We start from the raw sequence: 24,556 nt of genomic DNA, 5'->3' as shown, positions 1-24,556 counted from the left end.
CAAGAAATAGCCTGTTTGCAGAAAGGCATGCAAAATGTAAATAGAAACAGCTCCATCTACAGGTTAGATCCTCTGATGGCCAATGGCATCTTAAGGGTTGGTGGGCGTCTGAGTAATATGGCAATGCCCACTGAGCAGAAACACCCTTGCTGTTCTCCCTAAGGACCATTACGTTTCCAAACTCTTACTTCAGCACATCCATCAAGAAGTTGGACACGGTGGAAGAAATTTCATGCTTTCCAAACTCAGACAAAGATATTGGATTCCTTGCGCCAACACTCTGGCCAGAAAGGTAGTTTATGAATGCACCAAGTGCAGAAGAGTCAAGTTGAGTGCAGGTGAACAAAAAAATGGCAGACTTGCCAGTTGACAGGTTGACCCCTGACCTTCCGAAAAGTCTGCTCCAAAAGGGAGTGAAATGGACGTTTAATCCTCCCCATGGTGCCCATTATGGAGGGATATGGGAGAGGTTGATTCGCATGATCAAAACGACGTTACGGTCAGTCACCAGTCAGCAGTATCTGGATGATGAAGGCCTTCAGACAGTAATGTGTGAGGTTGAGGCCATTCTCAATGGCCGTCCACTCACAACTGTTTCTGATAACCCAAATGACTTGGAGCCGTAAACGGCTAATCATATACTGCAGCTTAAGGTGCAGCCTGTTCTACCTCCAGGTTTGTTCGTGAAAGAAGATCTTTACACCAGACGTCGTTGGAGAGAGATCCAGTACATTGCCGACTTATTTTGGAAACACTGGGTCCGAGAGTATCTCCCTCTTCTGCAAACACGGCAAAAATGGTCTCGTGTCAGACGCAACTTCTGTCCAGGAGACGTCATGCTAGTAGCCGATAGCACGGCGCCAAGAGGATCATGGATGCTGGCTAGAGTTACTGAAGCCTTCCCTGACTCCAAAGGTTTGGTCCGCAGTGTACGGCTTCAAACCAAAACAAGCCAGCTTGACAGACCTATCAGTAAGATCTGCTTGCTAGTAGAAGGCCAGCAATCTAAAGCTGAGTGAGATCTGAATGAACTTGCGCACGTGCAAACATTGTCATACAGATGCATACACTGAATCTTTGCACTCATTTATTCTTGTGAATAATGCATAATGAGTTTAAGGGAATAATATATGGCTCCTTGGAAAATTACATTTAGTTAGTTATAGCTTGCTTCCTGCAGTAGCTATAAGGAGTTGGCTATGTAGGAGCCATTTTTGAGTTTAGGTTAATCTAATTTGTTGTGCTATTGGAGCATGGGTATGTTTTGTTAGATAGGGTCCTTTATTTGGTAGGGACTTTAAGTTTGATAGTCGGTGAGAACGTTTGAAGATCATTTTGCATTATTGACACACTGTTTTCCTAATGAATGGTGTTCAGTTGCTTTGACGCAATGTATTTTGTTTAAAAGCGCTATATGAATAAAGGTGACTTGCCTTTACTGTTTTACTGTACTTTGGATCAAATAAATGCAAGCCTGGTGAACAGAAGAGACTTAAAAAAAAAAAAAAAAAAACGTTCACTGTTCAAAAACGTATTTTCTCTAATGTCTAGCTTTTAATTGGCATAGAAATATGTAACTGCTGGACATATTTAGCATACATATTTAAATATGTAGCTCTGCATTGTTCATATACTTTATTTATCACTTGCTGGAGATGACTCGAAAAAACATATATTGCCACAATCGTATGTTTAGTGTGTTCATGTTTCCAAAAGTGTTTGTTTTTCTGTGAAAACATCTGTTTTCATACAGCAATAGCTGGATGCTTTTGCCCATATTAGGAGTTTCCTGGTATGATTTTCTGTGTGAGAGACCCCTCCGTTTTCAAGTATGAATGAAACACACACTTCATGAGTGTGTTTAGGGCTCCTTGATGTTCATCTCGCCTTCTGGGTCCAAATAAAATATCAGGTCATGCGCAGACTATCCTGTCTCGTTGAGTTTAAATCTATACTTATTCACACCAGCTCTTGAAAACCTCTATTCGAACACACTTGACCGAAAAAGTGCAGGGAACAGATTTCTGTGATATAAAGTGGGGGGGACATGTCCCCAGCGTAATCTACGCCCCTGGAGAAGTGTCAAAATTATTTTGTAAATCTGTTTTGAATTTGCACCTTACCAGCATTGAGACTGATAGCCTAATTATCACTGCTTCTCCATAGGTTAATGCGCTAGAATTTGGTGTTGGGCTCCCGCGGGACCGCAAATCTCGCGGTTAGGGTAAAACCCCCCGCTACTGCGAGATTTGCGGATTTGAGATTTAAATACCCCGCATATTGATAGTGGCTCACTGATGTTGAAAATTATATGCCACATACAGGAGCAGGACACACATTGCAGGAATGTGGGAGGTAAGCTACAACGGGGCTAAAGACACACCTTAAGAAAAACTGCACTATTCACTGCGTCTAAATATGCTTTATTACAAAATAATAAATACAAAAATATAATACAAAATATGTTTGTATTGACTATTAACGGAGCAACTGATTTAGTTTTTATAAATTTATTTCCGAAGTTAAATGGAGGTCTTACTGGTTTGGAACGACATGAGGGTGAGTCATTAATGACATAATATAAATTGAGTAAACTAACCCTTTAAGCTATTTATTTATTTATTCATTTATTTTTAATAATGTTTAAGTTAATACTTGTTCAAAGCAATCACTTTAGCAGAGTTTGTAGTATTTCCTGCACATTTTGAAAAATAAAAATAATTTTTTTTTTCTCTATGCATTTAAGCTGTTTTGTGGCATGTCGCCGAAAAGAACTTAAATTGCACTTTCAGTTTTGATCTTACAGGTAAGAGCAATACATCAATCGAATCTGTAATGTGTCTTCTTTTATTTGTATACACACATAATAAAAAAACTTGGTGCATTTATAAAATAAAGAAAACAAACAGTGTGTGCTGTATGCAGCCTTGGTCTGCGTGATTTCATTTAGAAATGCGTCATTAAAATGAACTGAAATTCAACAAATACTCCACAAAGAGATATAAGAGATATTTCTATAGAAATCTTGACATGTCTACTTTTAAACTAAGCAAGTCTTATCGACAACAAATATTAAGTAATAAAGTAATCCATATGAAACCAAAGCAAGGTCCAGTTTTTTACGTCTCCCTTCACTAACTCTAATGCGACCATGTGACGTTCGGAGACCCAGTGAAACACAGGAAACGAGAGATCCAATTTCAGTAGGGTTTATTAGGGTAATCCAAAGAGAAGTAAACAAACCAGGGTCAAAACCAGAATCTATCCAAACAAACAAACAAAGAAGGAACAGGAAAGGGAACAGGAACTGGAACTTGGAATACGAGGAACTCGGAAGACGAGAAGACTGGGTACGGAAGGAAAGGACTCCATGCCGACAACAGGAAAAGACTGGTTAATATAGGGAGGCTAATGACTAATAAGTTAAGGCACCTGGTGCAATTAACAGGAGTGCAATTACTGTGATGAAGGGACAAGGCTAGTGGGAATTGTAGTGCCTACGGTGAGGTGCCTAAGGGGAAGTGAGACTACTAGTGGACACCCAGGGAAACAGAGACCAGACAGCATGACAGACCATGCCCACGCGCTATAGATATATAATCATCCATGTGAATCGGGCAGAGCGTAAACATTATTAATATCATGTTTTTAAATATGATGGTTTCATTCTAAACATGGTGATTATCTCCAAGGACACCCAACATAATATGGTATTTAGCAACTGAATCTAACCATATCATGTCAACAAATGAAAAAGTCAGCAGTCTATTATTTATCATGTTAATCACGGTGCCTTTAGTCACTACAGCGGGGGCGCTTTTTACCACAAATACCATACATTTACATATTCATTAGTTATTTAAAAAACGTTGCTTTATCATAAACAAAACTGAAAATCATAAAGACCTTTGTCTCAAAATATATGCATTGATTTTTTTTTGCTATTCTCATTTGCTACTTAAATCTACAACATTTAAAAAACAAAACAAAATATTAGCTCAAGCAAGCACAGAGTCAACTTTGCGGTGCTTCACACGATCTCGTCAGAGATCAAACAGATAACCTCCCGTGTTTAGTTCTGTTTTTGACAGAAGCACATATTTGACAATTTTAAAAATAGCAGCATAAACAAAACTGATTTCAAATTTAATTCAAGCACTTTCAAGGACCTATGCTAGTTTTCAAGTACTTTCCAGGCCTTGAATCTACGTGTCTGAAATTCAAGTACTTTCAAGAAGGGTGGGAACCCTGGATTTACATCAAGCTTTTCAATGGTGTAGTATTGTATATTGTTATTGAAACTTCACAATGTTCCACTTGATTATACATTTAGTCAGGAATTATAATTTGGAAAAAGTCTAACTAGTAAAATGTTTACACATTATGGTGAAACCTAATACAAGTATATCAATAAATAAAAAGAGATTTACTCAGGTTTATGATCTCGGTTAAATAAAGCACTATTTTTTTTTATGAGGAAATCCAAAACTCATCCTGATGTAATCTTCATCCCATCTTCTTGGGGTGAATTATATCTTATTCCTCTCATCCCGAGGCAAACAGTAAAATAAAATAAAAACTTGAACAGTCTCACTGCATTGTTTTCTTTTGAATGGGCGTATTCAAGCTGTGCGCTTCAGTGAAACATTATAATCTCAATAGGGAGTATTCCTCTGGAGTATTTTTGAATCGACCAACCTCAATGGCTAAAGGCAAAATCCACATCTCAGCTGTGCAACCAAAGATCTGTGGCTTCTAGGTAAACGAGATGTAACATAATTCTGGACTAAAATTCTGTTTGATATGCATATATGTTCTTAATTTTGGCTTTAATAAAACATTTTCAAACCATTTTTCTTCATATTTCATTAACAGCTTATGTTTAAGCGAATTGACATCACAACTTAAATTATTTCTGTAGATATACAACACATATCCACCTCCTCAAAAACAGAATAAATCTCCTTTACCCATGGAGACCTGTGAGCTTTACCCCAACTAAATACTCTCTTATTTACTCGATCCTCTTCCATTTTGATTAGTCGATTCCACAATCGTATCATTTCACATTTTCTCTGTACAACTCCTGGTACCCAGCCCATATCTCCCTGAATTGCTAGGATCAGAGCAAATTTATGAACCCCAAAAAACACCGTATGGCTCTATTCTGTATAGTATCTATCGTTTTGGTCTCTTTCAAGCCCCACACCCCTGCAGCATAATTTAGTATAGGAGAAACACATGCATCATAAAGTCGTGTATATGTAGAATATCCAAGATCCTTACATACTTTTAGTTTGTTAATAACTGATCCTAAAGCTCTCCCTCCCGAAACCAACCAGTGACTTAATACCAACTTCGTAAGTCAAAAAATCATCAAGAACAAAACCCAAATATTTATATGAACTAACATAGTCCAAATTGACTGAGCCATAGCTAAATATATATTAACTTCTTTCAATGCCTTTCTTTCTAAAATGCATTACGTGTGTTTTGCTTTGATTTATAGCTAATCTCCATCTAAAACACCACAGATTAACCACATTTAACATTTTCTGTAATTCAGACTCAGACTCAGCCAACAAGACTATACCATCCGCATATAATAGAATTCCCAATTTAATACCATCAAGTAATACTCCTAAATTAGCATCCTTAATTTGTAAAGCTAAATCATTCACAAATAAAGTGAAAAGGGTTGGGGAGAGTACATCACCTTGATTTACTCCAAGAGGTGTATCAAACTAATCAGTAAATAAATCATTAATCTCGACACTAGCAACTGTACCGCTATACATTGCTTGTATTGTTTTATCGAATTTTCCATCCACTCCTGCTTCAATTAGTTTAAAAGCAAGCAGCTCTCTATTAATCCAGTCAAAGGCTTTTTGAAAATCAATAAAACATGCAAAGGTGGATTTACTTTGAGCAATTCTAACTCTAATAATAGTTGATACAGAATTTATATGATCGATGCATGCTCGTTTCCTTCTAAATCCATTCTGCTCAACAACAAGATACTGACCCATAGTACTGAGGCTGCTCTCCTTAGAGTTACAAATGATCTGCTCTTAACATCTGATCGTGGGTGTATCTCTCTATTAGTTTTATTGGATCTTAGTGCTGCATTTGACACAATTGACCACAACATTCTTTTGCATAGACTTGAACACTTTGTTGGCATCAGTGGAAGTGCATTAGCATGGTTTAAATCGTACTTCTATGAATACCATCAGTTCGTAGCAGTGAATGAAGATGTATCATATCGATCACAAATGCAGTATGGAGTACCTCAAGGCTCAGTACTAGGGCCGCTACTCTTCACGCTTTATATGTTACCCTTGGGAGATATCATCAGGAAACATGGTGTTAGCTTTCACTGTTATGCTGATGATACTCAGCTCTAGATTTCCTCGCAGCCCGGTGAAACACACCAATTTGAAAAACTAATGGAATGCATAGTCAATATAAAAAACTGGATGACGAGTAATTTCTTACTGGTAAATTCTGGGGAAAAAAAAGAGGTCTTAATTTATAGGACCTAAAAACTCTGCATTTAATAACCTAGAACACTGTTTAAGACTTGATGGCTGCTTCGTCAATTCTTTATCATCAGTTATTGTCAAGTTCTGATCTATTCCTTGTGCAATTCCCCACTTGAAAAGGACAATCCCTCCACATGAAGCTTTTAACTGGATTTCACTCAAACAGCCATGAGAACAGTTGTTTGTCTTTTATTTACCATTCCTTGATAGCAGTAAACAGGTGAAAAACCTCAAAAGAAATGACAAATACCAGTTATTATTGGAGTTGACAGTCAATCTAAACAATTCTTCACATTCACCTCAGATAAACACAGTACTGTCATTACAAAATACAAGGTTTCCACTTTTAAGAAGTATTTTCATAGTAAAGAATTATTCTAAGGCATCATTGTAGCCACACAACTATATATCCTTTACAAAACAATCAATTGTTATTTTAATTTTCAGAACCTTCTTATCTTTTAACAAAGTATCTTTAGCCAAATAATTTTAGACTATACATTTTTAACTGAATTAAGAACTTTAAGATTTTTACAAAGTTGAAATTACTTTTAACAATTTCAAACACATTCTTTGTCAAACAATGAATTTTGAATTTGGTTACCCCACAAACAACATTTGAAGTTACAAATACCACTGCAAAAGTCCTATCAAAGTCAACAAGAGTTCAAGAGTTTGTGTTTTCCAGAGTACCATTAGCACTGCTTAAGGCAGTCTAGCCAAACATGGCCAATTGGTGCTTACCGGCTGTCCTTCACAGTATTGTAGAAGGCTTGGTCTTGCACAGTCACCTTGATGACAAAGATGGTTTCCTTGGTCTTGTGGTGCCTTAAATGCTCCTTTGAGTGCGGTCTAAAGACAACAAAGCCAGGCACTGGCATGCTCCGATTACCTGGAAGATTTGTTCCACCTGATTCACCACTGATTGAAGGAGGAGGAGTTTCACCACTGAGGAGCTCCCAGGCAGTTTGTCAGCACAGTTATACATCAAAAATATATCTAAATTACGCCCTATGCTCTCAATGTCAAATGCAGAAACGTTAATCCATGCATTTATGACCTCAAGGTTAGACTATTGTAATGCTTTATTGGGTGGTTGTTCAGCATGCTTGGTAAACAAACTACAGCTAGTCCATAATGCAGCAGCTAGAGTTCTTACTAGAACCAGGAAGTATGACCATATTAGCCCGGTCCTGTCCACACTGCACTGGTTCCCTATCAAACTCTGTATAGATTTTAAAATATTGCTTATTACTTATAAAGCCCTGAATGGTCTAGCACCTCAGTATTTGAATGAGCTCCTTTTACATTATACTCCTCTACGTCCGCTACATTCTCAAAACTCAGACAATTTGATAATACCTAGAATATCAAAATCAACTGCGGGCGGCAGATCCTTTTCCTATTTGGCTCCTAAACTCTGGAATAACCTACCTAACATTGTTCGGGAGACAGACACACTCTTGCAGTTTAAATCTAGATTAAAGACCCATCTCTTTAACCTGGCTTACACATAACATACTAAAATGCTTTTAATATCCAAAAAAAAGGATTTAAAAAAAATCCCGTTAAAGGATTTTTAAACTGCATTAATTAGGTAAACCAGAACCGGAAACACTTCCCATAACACCCGATGTACTTGCTACATCATTAGAAGAATGGCATCTACGCTAATATTAGTCTGTTTCTCTCTTATTCCGAGGACACCGTAGCCACCAGATCCAGTCTGTGTCCAGATCAGAGGGTCACTGCAGTCGCCCGGATCCAGTACGTATCCAGACCAGATGGTGGATCAGCACCTAGAAAGGACCTCTACATCCCTGAAAGACAGCGGAGACCAGGACAACTAGAGCCCCAGATACAGATCCCCTGTAAAGACCTTGTCTCAGAGGACCACCAGGACAAGACCACAGGAAACAGATGATTCTTCTGCACAATCTGACTTTGCTGCAGTCTGGAATTGAACTACTTGTTTCGTCTGGTCAGAGGAGAACTAACCCCAACTGAGCCTGGTTTCTCCCAAGGTTTTTTTCTCCATTCTGTCACCGATGGAGTTTCGGTTCCTTGCCGCTGTCGCCTCTGGCTTGCTTAGTTGGGGTCACTTCATCTACAGCGATATCATTGACTTGATTGCAGATTATTTAAATCATCACATCACTAACACTGATCATCATTAAACCATCATCACACATCAGCAGTTACCACAGATTATCACATCACTCACAGTGAAGCCCAGCATCCTGTAGTCTTTAGTGTAGATGGCTTTCCTCTTTTCTGTTCCACTGGGATCACTGTCTCCATCAAACGCAATTCTTCTGAGTTCAAAGATGATATCTCTTTGTTTCTAAATATGAGAGAATATAAAAATATAAAATATAAAATTATTATACTTTTAGCACATAATTCAAGCTGTATGAATAAGATACAAGAACACAACTTTCCCAAGTATATACTGGTAAATGTTGAAGACAATTAAGGAATGTTATGCATTTAATGCCATACGTATGCTGGTCAAACAGTGGCTATGAATAAACCTGAAAGTTCATGTAAGGGATATTCTACAGTCAGTCAGTCAAGCTTCATCAATACCAATGTTCAACAGTTTACCGTTTTCCAAAATTGTACTTCTAAAAAATATTCACCAGCAGCATAATAAAGTTGTGAGGATGGAACAGCTGCTTTCTACATGCGTTTAGAATCATAGTTTATGTTTAGTATAACATATAGATCTACAACTTGCTCTCATATTTATTTCCATATAACAGAGATGTGCACAACATGCAGAAAAAAAAGAAATCATTTAGCACATTTTAGTCATTTATTGTTATTAAAACACAAGCATGTCTTTGCCTCACTCACTGCCATAGTCTAACTAAAACGTTCACATGTTTTCATTAATTATTAAGAAATTAAACGTGTTAACACATTTTCAAGTTTTACATAAAGTCTGGGGACAGTTATACTTCCTAATTATGTTGCATATAAACATCAGTATTTGATTTACCTTGTTGTCAGTGTAAAACTTAACTCTGAAAGAGAACTATTTGGATCTTTAATCAGTCTTTCTTTTATGTGGTTGGCTGCAATTACTCTGCACAAAGAAAGAAAGAAAATAAAAACTGCCCATTGATGTTTCACTCTGCAAACACTTAACACATCTGCTCTACCTAAGTGAAAATGTCAATCCAGTGAATACATTTATTCACTCGAACCATACATCCTGTTCCCACCATTAATCTTAATGTCAAGTCAAATACTTTTAGACATTTGTCAATCACTTGCCTGGTCATTCGGGTCCATTTTGGTCATCATGCGTTCTTCCAGAAGGTTGAAGGTCAAAACCTGCAGCACGTACAGCTGATGAGCCATTTCAGCTTTGACTGGTCGATTTCCCCGGATGATGTGCTTGAAGACAAGTTTAAAATGAAAGACCGTCAATGTTTTCACTCACAGGATTGTTTCCTAAAACAACACTCTCATTATAACACTGCTCCTGAAGAACTCTGAACTGATGTTTCTACACACAGATCTGCTGGGATAAAGTTTTGTGGAGAAGACAGATCTGATCTGTAATCAAAACAAAAGATGCTCAATAACGGTGGATCTTAGCTCTTAAGAGCGCTCTTTATGTGCAAGGTCACAAACGTTCTCCACAATTCTACTCCCAAAAATGCACATAACATGTGAGAACACATTCTACGTACTACTCAAGAGTCGCTGTCCGTTTGTCAAGTGCTGAAATATTATCTTACAGAACTGTATCCTTGAACCTAATAGTCATCACCTGGTGATGTGGATTTAAAAAATAAAAAATAAAAAAAAACTTAAAAAGATGAAATTAATGTTCTTCTGGAAGAGGCAGAGAGAAACAAAGATTTTTAAGAGATCAGGCAAGGAGGTCTGTAAGAAGTGTCAGTACTTTGCAAGCCTGGCAAAAAGGAAGGGCACTGCAGAGGATGGCAATTAAAAAACAGGTGGTTGGACCAACAACTCCCCCCTTCTCACAGCAGAAGGAGTAGGGATGCATCAACCTGAGCCTGAGTCAGGTCCTTCATGTTCAGAGGAACTATCAGTTTCACCTGCCATCTCCTAGTCCTCCAAACAACCCTCTCAGACCTCAGCCTCAATCTTCTGTTGTTCAGACCGCAGACACAACACCTCAGTAGTTTGAGAATGTCTGTGGTTACAGTCAAGACTAAGTGCAGCTGGAGACGAGATGTTTAAAAGACATTAGACAATGTCTCAAAGAGGCTAAGAAGAACAACAGTTTTCAACACCCGCTTATTGACTTCAAGAAGGCCAAGCTGGCTTCAGAGGAGAAGAGACTTGCAGGAGATGAGTTTTGCAAGCCTGTCCATTTCTGTGCCTATTATCTAGCCAGAACAGTCAGGTGATAAGGTTGTGATATGGTGATTAAAGAGCCACACAGATGGGAAATCAAAAATGACCTGTATTGCAGTGTATGATGTAGCTGTCCATCAGTGTAAACAATGTGCAAATAATTAAACCAAAAAGTACACCATTTATAAAGTTATTGGCTTCTAAAGTAAGGAGTCGACTCTGAATCGCTGAAACGAGTCGTTATAGATTTCAAATCTTTTGCCCATCTCTATGTACGTCACTAGAACACTTTGCATAATAATCTCCGCCTACCGTCTGGGGAGAAACTGACCTCTGACCTGCCCCCCCCCCCCCCCCCCCACACACACACACACACAGACGCTCTGGTTGGTGTGAGAGCATCATGTCGAGGAGACAGTGTGTTTTTAATTGTAAAGGCAAGTTTGTTTTATTTTCACTGCCAAAGAATGAAGATCAGAAGAACCAATGTCTAAAATTCATTTTCACCACAATAACAGAGCAGTACAACAAATCCTTGTTGTGTTCACAACATTTCACTGATGACTGCTTTTCTAATCTCGGTGAGTACAGCGGGATTTTCAAAGCGTTTGGCCATAAAAGAGGATTCATTACCAACTTTATTTTCTCCCGAGCCTCTTATCAGTATGTGTGCTGTCTGCAGCCTGTCTGTGCTGATCGTCATGTACAAACACGTCATTAAAATTAAGTGTAACTCCGCGAATACTCAACGAAGAGACATGAGAGAGATATCTATAGAAAGCTTGACATGTCTACTTTAAAACTAAACAAGTGCTGCCGAAAACAGATATTCTGTGATAAAGTAATCCATATGAAAACAACGTGATGTCTGTTTTTCACGTCTCCCATCATTATATCTAATGTGACCACGCCCCCGCGCTGAACGCGCTATTCAGATTCAAACTGAAGTGCGCGGCTTGAATACACGCACACAGAAGAAAGGTTTTATATATAAATAAGTTTTTTATTTTACTGTTTGCTTCGCGATGAGAGAAATAAGACATAATTCACCCCAAACAGATGCTAACACAGTTTACTGTGGAGGTGTGTGCGGAACAACCAATCAAACCTGACTATGTTAGTTGACCAATCAGAACACAGTATGCTACCGAAAGGTGGGGTTTAAGGAAACTGAATCTTTTGAACAGCTTCATGCGAACCGTTTGGGGATCTCTGAGAATTGCGGTAATTTTAAAATGATATTCTGACAAAATGACAATGTTTTTTAACCTTGGATGGATTTAAACCTAATGTACAGGACTTATAAACAGTGATAGGAAGCTTAGAATTTTCATCTTACTGGCTCTTTAAATGAAGTTTCTATCATTTCTTGTGCATTGTGAAATGTTTTCTTTATGTAGTTATTTCGCACTTCATTTCTACAGGTAACGTTACAGACAATATACAGATTCCCACTGTTTGCACATGATAACCATTCTCCTACACCAGGGGTGTGAAACTCAACCCCTGGAGGGTCGGAGCCCTGCAGAGTAGAATCAAGATCGAAAGAATCAAGAGCAAAATCAATTATTATCGATAATGAAAATCATCGACAGTGATTCTCGTTATCTCGTATATATATATAACATATTAATGGCTAAATTGAATAAGAAACGTTTCATTTTACCCCAAACGAATTATATTTTATCTTGAACCACTAAAGAGACATCAGAGCCAGCGGCAAATGTCAGAAGATCTATCCGAGCTGAGGCTGCTCTCGGCGGATACATGATGACGGAGCTCCCGCTGATCGCATGGAGCTCGTCTCCGAGATCAGCGAAACACATTTTTTTAAATAGACGCTGTCATTATAAATAAACCGCATATTTGAGTTTAAAACAACTACATTCTCGCCTGAAATACTTTTAAAACTACATTTCATGACACAATAACAGTAATATTTTGAAAATTATCCGAATAAAAATGGCGGTTGAAAATGCTGCGTGAACTCAACTGGCAGAAGCCCCCCCATGACGCGAATTTGCGTCTGTTGTGAAGTTAATTTCATGCGCGAATGAAGCGAATTATCTCAAAATGGTCAAGCGGCAAACTAGGCGCGGTAGACGCGAATTTGACGCTCTATTCGCGTTTGGTGTGAACACAGCATTAAGTTGAAATCTTACTGAAAGAGCGCCGGCGTTAAACAGACGGAACAGAGAGAGATGAGGGAAACACTATTCAGCGCAGAAACATTCATTGTGCTGAAATATCTATTGTTTAACATTATATTATTTAGGTTTAAAAGTCAATATTCAGTGCGAGTAATTTCTGAGAGTAGAAACTGTGAGGGGGCAGCAGCGTATAACACTTCTACAGTTCCTCATTAGCTGAAACATTTAGTAACTCTGTCTGAATGTGTTTAGCATCTAATAGCAGAATAAGAGTAACAAGGGGAATCTGATGGCATTATATATGGACTTACACTTACATTGAGTATGATTCCGCGGAGGTGTTTCTGAGCTAGTGTACTCGCCATCTCCTGCCATTAAATACACACACACACACACAAAGAGTCAGACACAGATCACAAACATCAGCTTGTCTTTGAGCGTCTGAGTCAGACTATCACCACAGACACAACACGGCTGACAACTGAATGACAATGTTTTGAGAGAAAACTGCTTAAGGAATAAATCATTGACAATGTATACAAAGAGAATAAGTAATTATACGTTGTGTTACAGTTTCCTACACGTCTTCAGTGTATGTGATTAGACCGTTCAAGCACCGTGTGTGTGTGTGTGTGTTCACCTGGCGTCTGTCCTCTGGGGTTTTGAGGAACAGGGCGTTGATGAGGGCGATGGCGTACGTCTGGATCTCCTGATTGGACCTGCAGGGATGACCGTACACACACACACACACACACAGTTAGAGGTATCTTGCTCTTGGATTCTTACACTGCTGGCTTCTAGATCATGTGTCTCATGCCTCCAGGAGACGAGAGGGCCACGTCCAGCCCACATCACTGAGGAGCTCTTCAGGTACAGAATTTAAAGCGTCATGAAATACGGAATCAAGACTATTCTTGATATTTACACTTATAAGATGTTTCTCTACAAAAAAAAAAAAAAATCTGCAATTTCAGAAGTCAAAACCAACTCCCCAGTTAAAATGTAAATTATTCTGAACCGCACAGATGTAAACTCAAATACTTAAGGTGCGTCACGGTCGAATGTGATCAAGCAGGAGTGCTCTGAACGACTTGAGTCTGTTACTCAATCACCAGGATCTAACTGCAGGAGTTTTAACGAAAGAAACAAAATGACAACCAGGAACAGCAACTGACAAGGCAACAAAGGGAAACACAAAGGCTATATCTACAGGCTAAAAAGCTAACAAGACCCTCCTGATAATCAAAACTACAAGAAAGAATGACTACAAACAGCAAAGTCCTCGACCAACACGGGGAACATACGTTGTGCTGTCACTGGATGTAAAGAATCTGAACGTCCAAAAACTCTGATTAGACTAAAACATTAGAAATGCATGGTTGAAGTTCATTTTAATGACAAGCTCGAGATACTTCACAACACTGACTGATTCCTGAATTATTACCAAACATGCTGCCACTTTTCAAACATCTTTCACTGAATAATATAGCTGTGCCAAGCAATGCAGGTCAGTACATTTAACACTATTAAGACATCAGGCGTATCACTGTATGAGTGTTGCTAGTAAAATCAGTACGTACCAACATATGACAAGTAATAAAATTGCTTTTAAAACAATTTGCTGAAAATGAAGCAATTCAAATGCTCTCCCAGCGCCTGGCATCTGGAGTAGAACAGGGCATGGATGCGGTGCGATGAGGTTAGACAATCACAGCAATGGGCGCTAACTTCTATGTCTGTAGTAAAACCCCTTCAAATCAAGTGTCACAGAGTGAAAATTAGGACGCAAAATTGTCATTTTATTTTGGACCTTTTTGCTTCAAAAATCTACATGGAGAAACATTCTCTAAAAGTCTGAAACTGCATTTCATGAGCCCTTTAACTGCCTAATATTATTCTGATATCTGGTCAGAGGTCAGACGCGTGGAGCACTGTGTGCATGCAGGAGAGAGACACGTCACCTGCGCTGTGTGTGTGTGTGTGTGTCTGTGTGTGTGTCTCTGTATCTCAGTGTGTGTGTCTCTCTGTGTCTCTGTGTCTCAGTGTTTGTGTCTCTCTGTGTCTGTGTGTCGCTGAGTCTCAGTGTGTGTGTGTGTGTGTGTCTCTGTGTGTGTCTCTGTGTCTCAGTGTGTGTGTCTCTGTGTGTCTCAGTGTGTGTGTGTGTGTGTGTCTCAGTGCGTGTGTCTCTCTGTGTCTGTCTGTCTGTCTCTGTGTCTCTGTGCTCACACTTGCAGGTGTGTGATGAGCTGGGTCACCGGGGTCTCCTGGGCCACACGCTGGTAAAGGCTGTGGCTGTTCAGCACCATGCTCTCCAGGATAGCCAGGGAGCGCTGCAGGATGGACACATCCATCATGGGCTGGTTCACGTAAGCTGCGATCTGTCACACACACCACACACATCAGTCACATCACTGACACAATCATTCACCACATCAGCTCCATCTAACTACACAAAGCAATGCCAGAGCAGCACCTTCTGTCCTCTTCTGCCCACTAACGCAGCATTCATTTGATCAAAAATACAGTAAAAACAGTGAAATATTATTACAATAAAATATGACATACAGTGATTGTTCAAGGAAAACGCAACTGTTTCTCCATATTCCACTATGTTCTTTCCTCAACTTCCCTCAGACGAGTCAATACATACATACCTCTTCCGTCTCAGTGCGTCTCAATGCCACTATGCTAGCGTTTAGCTTAACACCATTCATTCCTTAGGATCCAAACAGGGATGAATTTATAATCCACCAAACACTTCCATGTTTTCCCTATTTAAAGACAGTTAGAGGAGTAGTTACACAAGTAAGTATGGTGACACAAAATAAAATGTTGAGATTTTCTAAGCTTGACTATAATGTTTGGTGGAAGAACACTTTGCAGCACTTCGACCTCAGTGCAGTAATATCATCACTCCTGAGAACTCCTGAACAGTGGCTGAACAGTGGAATATGGAAAAACAGTGACGATTTCCTTTAACTACAGCAGCAGAACTCATCACACATTAGATAATCAATGTGTTAATCATCAAGAAAATACTTTACAATGCAAAACTCTGAATGTATTCAATTAAATCCTGAAATAATGCATGTATTTAATATTGTCACAGTGTCTGGTTTGTGTTCCCTGGGTAACCACTAGATGTCCTCCTTCCCCACGGTGTCTGTCACTTCATGAACCACATTCCCCACAACCTCTGTCTAATCATTGCACTTAGCTGACACTGGTCATTAATCATTGCACTCAGTCAACTCCCTATTAGCGTTTGTCATCTCCCTGTGTATTTATACCCTGTCTGTCTTAGTATGTGGCACAGAGTTCTCGTAGGATTATCATGTCCGTTTCATAGTCTTGTTCTCGCCTTGTGTCCTTGTCAGTTTATGTTGTCTGGATTGATGTTTGGTTTTGACTCCTTCATGGTCTGTTTACTCTTTGGATTAACCCTAATAAATGACATGCCTACATCTGGATCTCTCTCCGTGTGTTCCTGTATCCCGGCCGTGACAATTAAGTATATACACATACAAGGTTTTCAAGATCGAGCTCTTTCTGTTTGAACTGTTAAATGTGTCTGTCTTGCCTGTTTGATGAAGGACACCGATATCAGATCCCAGGACATGATGCCATGATCCATGAGCTCCAGAAACGCTGTGAGGGTAAAGGCCAGCATCTCCCCGAAACTACACACAAGAGACAAATCACTCGAACACAGAGAGCACAGGCCTGCAGATATAAGGTGTGCAAAATATCCCCTCTATAAGCTTACAGATAACTACAAGCCCAGTTTTTAAAAGCTAAAACGTTGTTGTTGTTAATAATAATAATAATAATAATAATAATAATAATAATAAATTTTTTTTTCTTCAATTAAATTAGCTATGGAAGTAATGTAGCTTTGATTCACAGGAAACAATTACATTTGAAAATGTATCACATAAGAAAACAGTTTTTATAAACTTAACATAACATCAGAGACTTCTTTCAAAAAAACACCGGCCATCATCCTGTGAACAGTAGTGCACATACACCATCGGTCAAGAGTTTGGGATCAGAATGAGTTTTAATGTTTTTGTAAAATAACAAACAAAAAATTTAATATTGTGAAATATTACTATGATTAAAATAAAGTTTTTCTTTGTGAATATCTGTAATGTATTTCTGTGATGTGCAGATGTATTTTATTCCATTACTCCAGTCTTCAGAAATAATGACAATATGATGATTTACCAGTGCTGAAACTGTTCTGCTTTCTCAGATTTTATTAGAAACTGATCATTTTTTTCATGATTCTTTGATGAATAAAAAGAAGAGCATCTTTTAAAAAAAATACACACTACAGTACAGTTTTTTTTTTAAAGAAACTTTTATTCAGCAAGGATGTGTTAAATTGTTAAGAAGTCATCGCAAAGATTTATATGGTTAGAAAAGATTTATATTTTTAATAAACGCTTTAATAAATAAATGGTTTTTTTTTTTACTTTCTATACATCTAAAAATCCTAAAATAATTATTGCAATTTCCAAAGAAAATATTTGGCAGCACAACTGTTGTCCACATTGATAATTCTATTATTAAATCATCATATTATAATGATTTCTGAAGACGTCGTACTACACCTCTGAAAAGCATCGGAAAGCTTCGGAAGCGAGTAGAACAAAAATGGCGGAGAGATCAGAACGATTGATATTGCCTGTATCTGAATGTGCAGTACTCTATGATCTCTCTGATGAGGGTTATAGAGACATCAATCGGAAGGCTGCTGCGTGGAGGAAAGTTGCCCAGGACTTTGACATGTCAGGTCAGCTAAATGTGATATAACGTTAGTGGTATATAGGGCTGCAACAACCCTGCACTCGAGCGAGAGAGACCGAGTGTGTCCAGAGCGGGGGCCACAATATTTCATTATTCATTTTAATTGTATTAACTGCCCTTATAATGTTAGAAAATAATCAAAATAAAAAAGACATGACAACTTATTTATTTTATTAAAAGTGAAGAATTCAGGTTTGTTTATCAGTAACATAGCAACAGCAACTTCCGCTGGAATTGTCGGATAGGAACCGTCCGTAGCCTTTCGCAAGAGTTCAATTTTTTTAAACTCATCCGGATGACCAACGGACACGATTTTTTTCCGCACCGCACTCATTCGGACCCGGCTCGTATCCATTCGCATGCGGTCTGCGAATCTCCATATGAAATGAATTACTTCCGGTCATTTCATAGCAGTATCGTAGCTGATTTCTACTGCTAGTGTGAAGGCGGCGAAACAGTCCCACCACGTCTACTCCGTGTGTTTCTCTGCCCAGGCCCGATCCACCCAGGACGCGATCTTCCCCGGTGTCCTTCACTCCGGTACCAGGACACCACGGACCCTGGGTGCATCCACAGCGGAGGACGCGAGCCAGGCCACGATGACTTCTCCCCCAATAGAGAAGATATGCAAATCCACTTCATTTTCAGCGTTTTTTGGCGCATCTTCTCTATTAACAACGGCTCTGTGTAGTAACAGCTGCTCATGTGAAATCACGCACCTGATGGAATTAACCGCTGATTAGAGAACCGGCTTTACTGACGAGATGAGCATAAACGATCGGCCGATCGTGATCGCAGCACCCCTAAGATCAAGGATGCATCTCATTTCTAGTCTTACTTGATCTTAGTGCTGCGTTCGACACCATAGATCATGACATACTCATAGATCGATTACAAAACTATACAGGTATTCAAGGGCAGGCTCTAAGATGGTTTAGATCCTACCTGTCCGATCGCTACCATTTTGTTTACTTAAATGGGGAGTCATCTCATTTATCATCAGTAAAATATGGAGTGCCACAAGGATCCGTCCTAGGTCCCCTTCTATTTTCAATATACATGTTGCCCCTTGGTAATATTTTTAGAAAATACGGAATTAGCTTCCACTGTTATGCTGATGATACTCAGCTATATATCTCAACGAGACCAGATTCAACTTCCCAATTATCTAAGCTAACAGAGTGTGTTAAAAATGTAAAAGATTGGATGACAAATAATTTTCTCCTATTAAATTCGGATAAGACAGAGATACTAATTATTGGACCAAAAAACACTACACAGAATCTTGTAGATTACAATCTGCAACTAGACGGATGTACTGTTATTTCCTCTACAGTCAGAAATCTGAGTGTTATATTATACAGCAATTTGTCTTTTGAAAATCATATTTCCAATGTTACAAAAACTGCATTCTTCCATCTTAGAAACATTGCCAAGCTACGAAACATGTTATCTGTTTCTGATGCAGAAAAGCTAGTTCATGCATTCATGAGCTCTAGACTGGACTATTGTAATGCACTTCTAGGTGGTTGTCCTGCTTCGTCAATAAACAAGCTACAGGTCGTCCAAAATGCAGCAGCTAGAGTCCTTATGAGGTCAAGAAAATATGATCATATTACCCCAATTTTACAGTCTCTGCACTGGCTACCTATTAAGTTCTGTATCAGTTACAAATTATCATTACTTACCTATAAGGCCCTAAATGGTTTAGCTCCAGCGTACCTAACTAGCCTTCTACCACGCTACAACCCATCACACACCCTAAGGTCACAAAACGCTGGACTTTTGGTAGTTCCTAGGATAGCAAAGTCCACTAAAGGAGGTAGAGCTTTCTCACATTTGGCTCCCAAACTCTGGAATAGCCTTCCTGATAATGTTCGGGGTTCAGACACACTCTCTCTGTTTAAATCTAGATTAAAAACACATCTCTTTCGCCAAGCATTCGAATAATGTATCTTTTAAATTGTGACTGCAGTTGTATCTGATCAAATGCGCATTCTTATTCCTTAGCTTGGTTAAACTAATTAGTTTTACTCTGTTGGATCAGCAGCTATGCTAATGATGTCTCTATGTGTTTCTCTGTTTCTGCTGAGATCTTCATCCCGTGGTAACTAGGATTTACACAAGCTCCAGTCTGGATCCAGAACACCTGAGAAGAGATGATGCTGACCCTCAGAGGACCTCAGATGATGCTAACCCTGAATCAACAACAGAACTAACAAATATTGCTACAAGTGTGACTGCATCATATAATAATTGCTGTTAATAATGTTCATCATCTGGTTGACTACATCCTGCATTATTTTTTTCTAAAAATCCTGTCATATGCACATAAACTGACAGTCACCACTTATAAGCTACTACTAAATATTGATGAAACAATTTTCTGTAAAGTTGCTTTGTAACGATTTGTATTGTAAAATGCGCGATACAAATAAACTTAAATTGAATCACAGAAATAAATTACATTTTAAAGTATATTAAAATAGAAACGTATTTTATATTGTAAGAACATTTTGCAAGAAGTTTTTTTTCCTGTGTTGTTGATCAGATAAATGCAGCCTTGATGAGCAGAAGAGACTTTACGAGTCTTACTGATCTCAGATGCATGTTTCTCAGGATGCCGGCCGGTGTTTTGGGATTGAGGTGTGCAGGACTCGTACTGTGTGCCGCTCTCCACCAGCCGTGCCAGTGTCCCCAGGCCCTCTGTGTGGATGAACTCTGTGGCGAAGCTGGGGTCAGCGGAGAGCTTGGCCAGCTCTTTCAGAGCCTCCAGACGCGCGTCTATTCCATGAGACTGGATGCGCTCCAGCAGCTGTCGAGCCGCTCGCATCTACACAACAGAACACAGCCACTAGATCAGACCTACACAGATCTACAGACAGGACCATCTGAGTCCAGCACACTTACAGGAGAGATGGCCAGCCTGAGGATGCTGCCGTTCTTAATGTCCCCGCGGTTCTGCAGCACACACACACACAGAGAACCATCAAACAACTGCTGGACCTCCTTAGAGTCAAAAACCTTTCCACAGCTATAATACTAAGATGAAATACAATATACATAATGAGAAAGCATACTGTGTTTTATTGTACTGGCTACCGGTGTGAACGAGCACCAATAAACAATGATCAGAAGTCAGTTCTGCGTATGTCCTCTGTACTGTCAGTGTGTGTGTGTGTGTGTGTGTGTGTGTGTGTGTGTCTGACCTGCTCAGTGATGTACAGCTGTGGTCCGTCAGCGTAGCGCAGGCCGAACTGCTCTGAACTGGACAGAGACCATCTACAACACACACACGAGCTCACATCAACTCTTCTGATGCTACACGTCACACACTACAGATGGGAAAAGCCTTCAACTGCACATTACACCACAGAGTTATGCCATTCATTATAGAGACATGCTATAAAAAGTATTTTGTAACATACTCCGCTACATTACTGAATCTGGATACTTTGGACGGTTTACGGTAAGGGTCATGTTAACTTTGATGTTTATGTTAACCACCTCTTAATAAAAATATGTGGCATGAATGCAAATAAAAATGATTATAAATGCATGAATAATGTCATGAGAATAATGTTTTAAATATAATATTGTCAACACAAATGTGAAATGATGAAAAAAAAAAAACAAGAGCAGTGTTTCCTCGAAGAGGTTTGGGTTTGAATGTCCAAATCTTTTACAGTAATATTACATTAAATTAATGACATTAAAATGCAAAGCAATCATTCTGTCATCTGAAATAGTTTTGGGATGTAACTGTATTTTGATTACGGCCCATTTAAAATGTAATTATAATGAGATAAGGTTACTCATATTTTGCATTTTAAACACGTAACAATCTCACATGTGTTACTCCCTAACCCTGCACACATTCAACTATTAAGACATTAATGTCATCTTAAGTATTGTTAAAATAATAATAATTATTGTTTAAATCGACAGTTCAAAAGCTGGGATTCTGTTCTTCTATAATAAATGAAAAAAAAAAAGTGTTTGATGATTTTACATAAACAGCACTGGAAGCCACGGAATAAAAAAAAAATAAGTTACCTTGTCACAAATCTGACCTTTATCTATTTTTTTTCTTTTTCTTTTTTAGAATTATGCATTTTTCTTTTAGAATATTTGTCATTTAATATCCCAGTATTGGTTTATATCACAGTGTAGCCATTTATCCTGGGAATTGTGTGAATAATATGTACTGAAAAAAAAAAGGTAACATTAACATTTACTGGTTTTATTGAAATCAAAATTATAATTTAGTATCTATGAATCTCTTTATTTTTAGAACTGCAGAGTTTCAAAAAACAGTCAGAGGAAAACAAGTTGAAAATCAGAGTTATTTCAGTTCTGAGTTTGGACCTCAGGACTGGTGAGTTTATATATCTGATCTGATATATGTGAGATGATAGATCTCACTTTGATGAACGATGAGTGAAATAAGACTTGGGTTGGGATCGGGTCATGCGTCTGGGGTCGTTCAGAGCTCTATCAGAGACTCCTGTGAGTTCAGATGACTTACCCATCACACACTTCTCTAATGATGGACGCCAGCGGCTTCTTCTGCAACACACACACACACACACACTCCTGTGGATCTCAAACAGCACATACCGTTTCTCCTCAAATACTCCAGTAATCACAGGTTTCACTATCTCTCCATCATTTCTTCTGTATGTTCAGCAGTATATTGATGTAAAATATCAGCATGACACATGTATGTCAGAGAAGCTTTGAGAGAGCAAATAAGAGCAGGTCAAACTGAAGTGTGTGTGTAGTAAGCAGTACCTGGTCGATCTCGATGAGCTGAGCGTTTACTCCGGGCCACTCGATGGCCACCTTCACCATGTCAGACGGAGGAGGCATGACCGCCCGGACGGCCAGAACACACGCCATCAGCTCACAGACGTCTCATAACAGCACACTCAGCAGCGTATCGCCCACAATCAGATATTTTCTTTTATTTTTTTTAAGGAAAGATCATGTTCCATGAAGATATTTAGTAAATTTCCTTAACATAAACATATCAAAACTTAATTTAAGTTTAACTTAATTAGTAATATGCATTGCTAAGAACAATGTAATTTCCTCCTAACAAGCCACACATCAATGGAAAGCTAATTTATTCAGATATTACAAACAACGGACCCTCATGACTGTCTGTCTGTGTGTGTGTGTGTGTGTGTGTGTGTGTGTGTGTGTGTGTGTGTGTGTGTGTGTGTGTGTGTGCATGCGTGCGTGCGTGCGTGTATGTGGTCCAGGGTCAGTTTTCATCAGGAACAGCACAAGTACACATGAGCAGCTGGTTCTCTCTCTCGCTGGTAGTCCGAGCATCACTTCCTCATGTTCTCTGCTCTCTTCCTCTCTCACAAACTGATTGAAGGACACTCACTCCAGCACATCGAGACGCACATGACTTTGACATGCTTTCTTACAGACATGCAGACAGACTTCCAGTGACGCTGACATTATAGCAAAGATACATCTCTAACCTTCACTATTTAATTTAATCATGAGCTGACCAAATTTAATTACATTGAATTTATGATTTCAAGTGTGAAAAGTCTGGTGTATCAAAAAGGGATTAAAATGACAAGAACATTAAATCTAATTTCAGTTTAAGATGATTCTTAATGTGGATTTAATCTGTTAATCAACGGAATATTACATTGCTTTAAATTGGCAAGACAAATATTCCTCCAGGGTGCATGATGTGTGACTCTCTGATCAGATACTAGTGTGTCTCTGCACATCCCACATTACTCGACTCAACAGGAGTAGTGATTACAGGTCAGCACAGTATCAAACTAATTCATTCGCTGTGATCGGTCAACTCTTCACTCAGGTGAGTCTCATTTTCTTTCTGTAAAGGAATTTTAGGAGAAATATTTAAGGTAAACTGATACTGCGTCCAGTCTTCTTCATAAATTCATCTGTGGGAAACCTGTCTAATTTGAACGAGTAAGTAAATGACCCTGGTTACTAAACAGAACTCTGATTCTGAATGTTTATGTCATAACTAACCCGACGACTAGCGTCACTAACCTGACTCAAGTGAAGACGAAGGACTGAACGACACAAACACTCAATGACACCAGCACACATGAACGTTATATAACGAGTTTACATCGGACCATAGGCGTCGATATAATGCGAATTCTAATCGCACCGCTTTAACTCGCAGACGAGCTCAGTGTGAATGCTGAAATGCATGCGAATCGCACACATATCACTGATGAGATCCACAGTCACACAGTATGAGTGTGTTTCTCATCTGCGCGATGCTCTTACCCCAAACCGAGCGATGATACAGCGAAGTTGCGCTCGATGTGTGAGCTGCTGCTGTTCAGATGGAGGCCATCACATCTTCTTCATCACCTCCACACTCTTCTTCATTCTGATGATCACCGATTCATCTGCTGTAAACCTGATCGGGGACCCGCACTGTTCAATCCAGCACAGAGATCGCTTTAATCTGTCTAACTGTGGGTGAATGATTCAGCCGTCCGTCGGACCCCGCCCACACCTCACAGCAGCCAATCAGCACGCGAGCTGCAGTGATCGACGCGCTCAAGCCCCGCCCTACGATTCAGTGCAGCAGCAGACAGCAGCAGTCCAAGACGAGATCTGGTTAACGACGACATGACTCGAGACAGGTGTGTAGAGTTTCTGTAGAAGCACTGGAAATATCAGCACTAATGC

At 39.1% G+C, this 24,556-nt stretch overlaps 1 protein-coding gene across 2 annotated transcripts in view; it reads right to left on the bottom strand.

Annotated features, from left to right (window-relative positions):
* LOC113054913 (engulfment and cell motility protein 2) overlaps nucleotides 1–24,354 on the bottom strand; it is a 52,876-nt gene extending 28,522 nt beyond the window's left edge. The window contains exons 1-12 of one of the 2 annotated variants that reach the window (XM_026220703.1): nucleotides 24,146–24,354; nucleotides 22,643–22,811; nucleotides 22,377–22,417; nucleotides 21,058–21,130; nucleotides 20,759–20,809; nucleotides 20,512–20,681; nucleotides 16,617–16,716; nucleotides 15,263–15,414; nucleotides 13,677–13,755; nucleotides 13,354–13,404; nucleotides 9,828–9,950; nucleotides 8,770–8,889 (exon numbers count right to left, since the gene is read on the bottom strand). In XM_026220703.1, the coding sequence (XP_026076488.1) occupies nucleotides 8,770–8,889; nucleotides 9,828–9,950; nucleotides 13,354–13,404; nucleotides 13,677–13,755; nucleotides 15,263–15,414; nucleotides 16,617–16,716; nucleotides 20,512–20,681; nucleotides 20,759–20,809; nucleotides 21,058–21,130; nucleotides 22,377–22,417; nucleotides 22,643–22,750 (1,068 nt within the window). In that variant the 5' untranslated portion in view covers nucleotides 22,751–22,811; nucleotides 24,146–24,354. The remainder of the gene's footprint in view (nucleotides 1–8,769; nucleotides 8,890–9,827; nucleotides 9,951–13,353; nucleotides 13,405–13,676; nucleotides 13,756–15,262; nucleotides 15,415–16,616; nucleotides 16,717–20,511; nucleotides 20,682–20,758; nucleotides 20,810–21,057; nucleotides 21,131–22,376; nucleotides 22,418–22,642; nucleotides 22,812–24,145) is intronic. The other variant, XM_026220704.1, reaches the window with a different exon arrangement.
* Between the last annotated feature and the right edge of the window lie 202 nt (nucleotides 24,355–24,556).

This window comes from Carassius auratus, chromosome 36 (genome assembly GCF_003368295.1).
Source record: "Carassius auratus strain Wakin chromosome 36, ASM336829v1, whole genome shotgun sequence".
NCBI lineage: Eukaryota > Metazoa > Chordata > Actinopteri > Cypriniformes > Cyprinidae > Carassius > Carassius auratus.
This window is presented reverse-complemented; position numbering and strand designations above follow the sequence as displayed.